The sequence below is a fragment of the Heliconius melpomene genome, chromosome 21 (assembly GCF_056956725.1).
Source record: "Heliconius melpomene rosina isolate 202511_hmr_F chromosome 21, ASM5695672v1, whole genome shotgun sequence".
Classification (NCBI taxonomy): Eukaryota; Metazoa; Arthropoda; class Insecta; order Lepidoptera; family Nymphalidae; genus Heliconius; species Heliconius melpomene.
In genome coordinates this window covers 11,907,070-11,915,854 of record NC_140409.1, presented here as the reverse complement: position 1 = coordinate 11,915,854, position 8,785 = coordinate 11,907,070, and the positions used below count along the sequence as shown (strand labels likewise).

General features: G+C 32.8%; 1 protein-coding gene across 4 annotated transcripts; it reads right to left on the bottom strand.

The window, feature by feature from the left end:
• Positions 1 to 297: 297 nt before the first annotated feature.
• LOC146527269 (RUS family member 1) lies at positions 298 to 6,389 on the bottom strand. Of its 4 annotated transcripts, none has more exons than XM_085206021.1 (10): positions 6,280 to 6,389; positions 5,800 to 5,941; positions 5,157 to 5,321; positions 4,421 to 4,559; positions 3,923 to 4,080; positions 3,271 to 3,412; positions 2,815 to 3,023; positions 1,930 to 2,186; positions 1,157 to 1,316; positions 298 to 908 (listed from the first exon to the last, which is right to left on the bottom strand). In XM_085206021.1, the coding sequence occupies exons 2-10, from the start codon at positions 5,921 to 5,923 to the stop codon at positions 850 to 852; spliced, it is 1,413 nt and encodes a 470-aa protein (XP_085062147.1). In that variant the 5' UTR covers positions 5,924 to 5,941; positions 6,280 to 6,389; the 3' UTR covers positions 298 to 849. The 4 variants fall into 4 exon arrangements, with proteins under 4 accessions (XP_085062147.1, XP_085062146.1, XP_085062145.1 ...); XM_085206020.1 differs by lacking the exon at positions 6,280 to 6,389 and adding an exon at positions 6,016 to 6,273; XM_085206019.1 differs by lacking the exon at positions 6,280 to 6,389 and adding an exon at positions 6,139 to 6,266.
• Positions 6,390 to 8,785: the final 2,396 nt, after the last annotated feature.

The window sequence follows — 8,785 nt, the reverse complement described above, 5'->3', positions numbered from 1 at the left end:
TCACATCTTCGCTGCGCCACTCAACATTCAATGTCTCAAAAATGCGGAAAGTGTGGAACGTAGTGTCTTAACACTAAGTTCTCTCTGCCTATCCTATTATATATGAGATACAACGTGAAGCTAAAAAGAAAAAAAAACTATTTTTAACATTTTCAATTAATGCAATATGAACTAAGGCATACCCACAAAAATATTTTGTATATTTGAAAAAATGGCTAGTAAGCATATAAGAATTTCAACGAAATTTGTAAAAAAAAATATAAAAAAATTAAAGGGAACGGAAAATGAGTGAAACACTTTCTTTTCAACACAATTATTATTGGAATGTATTTATTCAACAAATTATACTACAAACAATTATTTTTTTACATATACTTAATTATACTAAAAATTATAAAATGAAAATAACATTTTTCTATTATAAATACATTTAAATCTTAGTTATTATAATTAAAACATGTCACATTAATATAAAAAAATTATAAAGACCGTGTTTATATAAAAATATATTTTTAAATATTAAATGTTAATATATAAAAAATACATCAAATAAAAGCAAAAAAAACAATTTACATTCAGATGAATAATTGGAATATTAAATAAAATGTATCAATGTAAATAAAATGTAAGGAAATCTATATGTATGTATTCCATTGTTAAATATTGTATATTTTTAAATTAAAATGTGAAGAGAAAGTTATGAATTGAAAAAAATGTTTATTTTTCTATAATTTGATTGATTAATGTAAGTTTAAAATTATATACAATATTACTGTTACAATGAGGCTGACACCGAATCACCGTTCCGGTGCTCAACTTAAAAAAAAAATGGATTGCTTAAAAAAAAGTTCAGTTACTTGTGATTCTCCATTCGTCGGCGATAAGTAAATGTTTATTTAAATCCCAACCTGTAATCATAAGAAAAAAATTATAATAATAAATTGCAGTGGGATAGCACTTGACGGTAAGCGCGACGGTCATAGGTTTGTGTCCAATTTGGATGTATTTAATTCATGTCATGTCGCGGCGTTGAGTGCAATCATTCAACACTTTGAAACAGAGTGTCTCAACACTACCTACATATACTCTATGTATACTGCCACATGCAGGATACAGAGTGAAGCTGAAAAAAATGTATTATAAACAACATTCTAACCTTTCTTCTTAAGTTCAGTACATAATACCTCCCAATCCTTTTCAACCATAAGATATACATATGTTATTACATTAAGATCGATGGACTTTTTCCATTCCGCGTTTTTCATTGATTCACAAATTTTTAGAAATGACATATCTGTATTATTTTGGAATATTGGCTGGAATTAAATGTTGGTACAATATGAGAATATTTTTGTAGATATATTTAACTTAACGCCTATCTATCTATCTGTTTCTCTATATCTCTTGTGGAAAGAAAGTATAAGGCTGAAATTAATAGCAAATATTCAAGTATACAGATCAACAAAATACTATATGGATCATTAGAAATTGGCAGTTCATAAAAAAAAACTATAGGGTATTTTCGTTTACCTGGAATTATGGAATTTGGCAAGTTAGAACTGGCAATATAAAAAGTAAAAATTCCAAAATATTAATAATAAAGGTTTTTGGATCATTTCATACAAATGGAATGTATACAACAGGCAAATTTAACTTTGCCGCTTTTATAAGTTGTATTTTCTATTGACTTACAATAAGAGTGAGTCGGACAGTGAAACTGGTTCTTATTAAAACAAATCCATTGTGTTGCAGTGGAACAGAGTCTGGTTGTACACGCGATGGTTGTGAATTTTATTCCCACTTGGGGAAATTAATTATTTTCATTTCCTCACTTTGACAAGACAGAACTAAGTATGTTAACATTAGGTTTGCCTAACTTGCTATATGTAGGATACAGTGTGACGCAGAAAAAAAAATGTATCTACTAACCGAAATCTGATTATTTATAGTGGATATAACAGAAGCTAACTCCACAGCGTGAAAATATCCACGAAGTAGTTCTTCTGAGGTGATATTATCTTTTATATATAAATACATAATTTTCTCTTCAGTGTCAGGAAATAAAATATAATTGTTATTCTTGTAAATGTTCTTAATGAACATCCAATGTTTGACATCTTTAATTTTGTTATGAACAGTGCTAAGGGATTTTCCTATTTGTATTTGAAATCCGCATATTTTTTTGTCTGAAATGTGATAAGGGGTTAGAATGAAAATTGGTATTTTTAAAACTTGCTAGTTCACGCTTTAACAAATTATGTAATAAAATCAAAGGATCTGAATTTATTCAGTCAATTCAGTTTCTTAAATCAGCTTCACGCTGTATCCCGCACACAGCAGGGTAGCCAGAGGGAACCTAGTGTTAAGATACTCCATTTCCCAATTTCTGTCGCTTTTTTCGAGGTGTGTACACAAAGGTCATGGGTTGAACTTGGGGGGAATGAGAAACTTATATTATTTCCCTGCTCTGGGAAACAAAGGGCAGTGTTGAGTACCGCTTCTTACCACACAATGTCTCTAAAATTGGATTGAAAGTACTGTATATATTAAATAAAATTACAATTAAAAATAATAGTTGAGTCTGTCGCGTCGCAGTAAAAAATCAAATGCTCGCAACTGTAAACGCGACGGTTTTGAGTTTGATTTCCACACAGTGCAATATCATATTTAATATTTTGATTTCTTCGCTCTGGTAACAAGATAAAGCCACTCAACACGCCATGCGGCGGAAAGTGTCGTTCCCCATTTGTGTTTGAACACTAGGTTCCTCTGCCTTCCCTGAAGCTGGAAAAAGAAAAAAATAAATATACTAACCTAACATAGGTGTGTCGAACTCCCACAAATTCAATGGTTCTTCCATATTAACAACGGACGGATCTAATATCAATTGTTTTTTTAAAAACATATCAATAACTTGCAAATATCTTGTATCATTGAAAGTTTTCAAGCAAAGAGAACGTACTGCCATATAATTTGAGAATATGTGAAATATTATCATTGATAAGAAAACCAATGCAGGAAAACTGTAACAAAGGAAGACTGTATTTTTATTCCTTTCGTTTTTAATAATAATTTCGTCCATCGTTTTTAATAATTTTCAAATTTTATGCATTTCGCCGCTTTGGCAGTAAAAAATACGGTGCTAAGTTCCGCCGCATAAATCTCGAAACTTTAGCACTACGTAAGCAACAGAGTGTTTTAACACTAGATTCCCCCCGATCCCGCTTTACGTGGGATTCAGCGTGGATCTACAAAAAACACCAAACTTACGATAAAAAAGGCAAAAGAAAAATAGCTATAACAGAAGATATCATATTGACAGCCGTCTCCTGTACCGAATCCTTTGCTGAAACATCCGCTGCATTTCCCCTGATAGCGTGATGATGGATCATTGCTGATTTTGTTGCTCCCCCTTAAAATAAAGTAATTATATGTGTTATATAACATAGTTGGTACCAATTGGATTATCAAATTTAAACGCCTACTTACTGTAGAGATTAATAAAGCTAAATAAATAAAAAATGTTATATATCTATATATGTTTTCATTTACATTTTTGGCTCTGTGATCTAATAGAAATACTATTGTATAGCGTGAAAGGCACATCCTTTACACATACTAATAAACGCGGCTGATGTGGATTCGATCCCCGCTGGGGGGAATATTTCAATTTAATATTTTTTTTATTTCCTTGCTCTAGTAGATAAACCATTGAGTGTGCAAGTGCAGAATGTTAGTGTCTTAAATGGGAAACGGTGCGTCTTAACACTAGGTAAGTGCTGGATACGGCGCGAAGCTAAAAAAAAAGTGATACTTTCCACAAAAATGACTACTTATTCTAAAACAAAATATCAATAATAATAATAATAAAAATATCAATTATTATAAGAATATTAGGCGTACTTCAAAGAAATATACAAACCGGCGATCCCTACAACGGCTTTCATTGCGCTTGTTACACATAAAACTAATGGCGTCAAATGTATGTACAACGGCAAAGCCAATTCCAAGCATAATGCTAAATCATTAAATATATCTGCAATTAGACGCCATTTTTTACTGTAAGCATCTAAGTAGGAACTGGAAAAGATATATTTATTGGTTATTTATATAGAAAATTTAAATTGTTTAGCAAAATCACCAATTATGACAATTTAGTAAAAAATATTAATAAAGTAATATAATTTTCCCATTTTCAATTACAGTGCCGTGTCGAGTTCCACAGTTATTACACATAACTATAACTTTCAAATTATTATTTTTTTAATTACTTTTTTTTTTCTTTATGTAGTGATAACAAAGCATTATCATTAAAAATCAGGAACATAAAGTAGAACGGAGAGCCCGGAGCCTAGATTTTTTATCTACTATACTATGTAAGATACAATGTGTAACTAAAAGAAACATATATAAAACTGACCCATAACTATAAGCAAAGGCTATACCGCCCATTTGTCCACTGACTGTCTTCAAAATCCAAGTAACAGTAGCTCCGTAGAATGTTGCAGTTATATCACCCACACCTAGACTTTTCAGGACTTCTTGCGTTGCCGCAACTCCTGTAAATTATTAAAAGAAGCTTTTATTATTTATATAAATATCTATAGTGTTAGTATATCGAAGCAAACCGCGGCGTTGAGTTACGCCACTCAACAAGACTGCCTTAACAATAGACTCTTTCGGCCTACCCTATTATATATGGGATATGGACTGAAGCTAAAAAGATAAAAAATATCTTCTGTAATCTTTTGTATTATAATCTCTACTAATATTATAAAGCAGAATTATTGCTATTTAATGTACTAATTTTAGGAATTATTAGTTCAAATTGTGCTTTTATGTATGTTGGATAGTTACTTTATTAAAAAACCTTTTATTTTTTTTAAAAAACAAAACTTTATAGATGTGTTTTTTATAGAAGTATTTAATATAATTAATCCCTTTCAATTAATTCCCGTATAAGGTGGGCAAAATGTTCTAATCCTCTTTTATGGCAGCGGCCATTTTGGATTAAAACCAATATTGATTTTATATAATTTCATTGAGCTCAATCAGTCACTGAGAAGGAAGTCAAACGTTCATAACTTGGTAAGATTTCACACACACACTAACTAATACAGTAAGGTAGTCAAAGATTATATAAAGTACAAACTCACCCGTAAATGTGCTGCAAAATGCCTGAGCTGTGTCCCATATCTGGTAATTTATGTAATCGTCACTCACACTCTGAGGATAGCCTTGTGGCAAAAAAAAATTCTCAAACCAACTTCCTATTATGTTTTTATATTCCTTGTGTTTTACTAACACAATAAGAGATGCACCTAAAAATATAATTTAACACACAAAAAGTTGTTTTACATTTTTAAATTGAAATTATCTATATTATTATAAAGCAGAGGATTGAGATTGTTTGAGATTGTTTCATTGAATGTATTAATCTCAGGAACCAAAATATTTATTTTTTTGTTGGATAGTCCATTTATCAAAGATATACTCTTACCCTGTCATGTGTCATGCACAACCAGTATTTATTTCCATTTAACGACTAGGGTAAAGCTGTAGATAACAGTCTAATATGTTATACATAAGGAGAAGAGAAATTTGTTTTTTAATGTACAAGATGTTTCATAAACAACAAGCTAGTAAAGCTTCTTCCTTAGCTTGTTGAAGGTTTTATCTGTGCAATTATGGACGAACACACACAAATAGCAGAGACATATTATGAAAGATGGCACTATCAACATCTGTACTATTCACCAAAATCATATTTTACGTATAATATTCAATGCTTTATATTACCTGGGGATTTCATATAAATATTTTCTTCTCCATCATTGAATCGTTCTTTGAATAAAGGATTTTCATTCCAATAATTGCTTTCCAAGTCATTCTTTTCTATTGAATTTATAACACTTAATGTCATTTTATCGATATGAATCGACTGTAAAACAAATTAAGATTGGATGTGAAACAATTTTAATGTACCAAAATTATTACAATTTGTTTAACTTCTACCTCCTGTTTTTTTTCTTCCACTTCCTCTTTTTTCTTTTTATCTTATAGTAATATACGTATTATTAGATTACTTTAGGGTTGGTTATGAAGGTACGCGGTAAACATAATTCAAAATAAACATACCGTCATATTGTTAATGAAAAAATCTACAAGACACTTTAATTTGAAAGACTAACCTAAGTTTTATAAATCATAATATAGTTAAAACCCTGCTTAACATGTTCAATTAATAATTTGGATAATGAAAAATCAAAACAAACTTACATAGTTAGAAAAAACCACAGAACTAGTAGGTGTCGCCACGAGTAAAGACAGTTGTCATGGGTTGACATTGACAGCTATGGCGAGAGATGTTCACACAGAACACACCACAAAAATATAGTAATAAATTATTACAACAATCTGTCGCTTACGTCTTGGGCACTCTTCTACTCCTGTACATCTAGCTAAGATCAGGGTCAGGGACCACTCTCTGTGTGAATGTGGCCTGGACGACGTCTCCCCTTCCCACATCCTTTTCTCTTGTCCTAAGTTAACTCGTCCTTTATATGATGTCCTTCCTCATAAAGTCCCTCGTCCTTTAAATGTTCAGTGTTTGTTAATGTTTGTGTTTAGTCCTTTATGTAAATTTTTATGTAAATATATTAAACTTAACAAAATAAAACTTTAATTAACTCCCATGTAAAATATTATTTATTACTAATCTAATGTGTTGTGTGTATATTGTAAATTTGTGTTTGTTTTGTTTTAGGTGAAGGCTGTACTAACACAGGATCTCTTTTTTTTACATGTATTCTATAATTGTGTATATTTATCTTTTTTATTACCGGTCAATTTCCTTCGTGTGTTTTCCATACAACGTGACATTGGCGAAATGAATTGTGCTCAACTGGCACGCTCAAAACGCCATATACCGAGAAATCAATCAATCAATATAGTAATAAGCTTATGAATAGCCGTTTAATTTAAACCTAATTTAATTTTTATAAAGCTACCGTACAGTAGATACCAAGAAAATTAATTTTAACGTTAAGGGTTTTTATCCACCTTACAAGAATTCCTTTACAGTAAGGGTAAGAGGCAAAAAATTGGTGTCGCCAGTCAAATCACCTGTCAAACAAGTGCAGCTTTTCCATGCATTTTTAATGAAAAAAAAGGCAAATAAGCGTACAGGTCACCTGATGGTAACTAATTACCGCCGCCTACGACCCCGTGTAACTGTTCAGGGGAGCTACAGATGCGTCGGCGGCCTTTGAGGTGGAGATTGTGTTGTGGAGGTAGGAAGGAAGCATTGCCGCAAATAGGCCATTCCACAGTTACTTGACGCGTGGAATGAAGTTCCTACGAACCGCTCAGTAGTGGAGTGCTACGTATCCAGATGGTGTGGATGGTATTTAAGTTTATGACTTACTGTGCGGTTAGAGAATTCGACAGCAGGTAACAGGTCACAAAGTTCCCCTGATCACTCCCCATGATGAATTCGATAGAGAACACACAGCGAGAAGACGTTTCTAAGCCAAAGTGTCAAGCCTTTTACAGATCATTGGTTCCACAATGTTTGAAACGGTTCTACGTTGTATGCAATTAAATGCGCCAAGCTGGCACTGCAATGCACCAGTCCAGAGACAACAGTAGTCCATGAGGGCGTACCTGGAACCGCTGATGATCACTACTTTCTTTAAGGCCAACTTGGCCTTGCTTTCTACATGATCGCGATACTTTCAGTTACGCGCTCTATATAGGGGCAGTGTTTTTGAAGACTGGCGACACGACAAATGTTGTGATTTACGCGCAAATATATGACTTCTGGGGGTTGATTGGAACCAAGTTCCTTTCACCTAAGAGGAAACATTACCGAGAGATGCCTCAACAGAAGACATAAGTTTGTTTCAGCACTGGTTGACGTTTTCCCGGGAAAGACTTGCGCGGCCGGAGTGAACAGCGTCTACTTTGCTATTATCTGCATAACAATGTATGCTAGAATCCTCTAGCATATCATTGATATGCAGAAGAAACAGTGTAGAGGCATGTATTCTGATCAAAAACCGTCGACAGCGATCTTGATGCTGCGCCCAGTGAGAAAACTGGCGATCTATTTGCATAAATTCCCGATTGAAGGCCTTCGTCATTTCCAAAGTAACTTCCAGGCTCTCCCCCTGGCTTTCGATAATCGTAGTGAAGTGGTGGGTTAGGTAAACCAGAAGATCGCCGGTCGAGCGACCATGGCGGAAGCCATATCGATGGTCATTAATCAATTGGTAAACGCGACGGTAGTGGGTTCAATTCCCACACGACAAAATTAAATATTTATTTAAATTTATATTTTCATTTATTCGCTTCGCGGAACGGAGTGTCTTAACACAAGGTTTCTTATGCCTACCCTGCTGTGTGCGGGATACATCGTGAACTTGATTTTTTATTTTATTTTTTTACATACATCAACAACAATATTTCAACTTGGGAAATGAGTGCTATTCATTTTTTTACCAATTGACAGATTTGACGGTTTCAACTTTATTGTGACAGTAATTTATTCAGTGTAGGAGGCAAATTACATTACAATATGTGTCTATTAGATAATTATCTTTATGTGTATTTAAGAATAGTCACTGCTACGTCAGAGGACGTGGATTCGATTCTTATGTGGAAAATATAACAAATACATGGATTAAATTGAATCGTTTAACATTGCGTCGTATATCCTGACTTCATTGATAAATCCACTATCTCACAAAAGTTATTTTTATTTGTTAAAAACCTGTAGTTCCCG

What these genes read in the sequence shown, in the direction of transcription:
- LOC146527269 (XM_085206019.1), bottom strand. An exon ending in ATTTTGCAGCACATTTACGG is followed by an intron (nt 4,560 to 5,156) that starts GTGAGTTTGTAC and finishes AATAATTTACAG; the next exon opens with GAGTTGCGGCAACGCAAGAA. An exon ending in CTATAAATAATCAGATTTCG is followed by an intron (nt 1,317 to 1,929) that starts GTTAGTAGATAC and finishes ATTTAATTCCAG; the next exon opens with CCAATATTCCAAAATAATAC.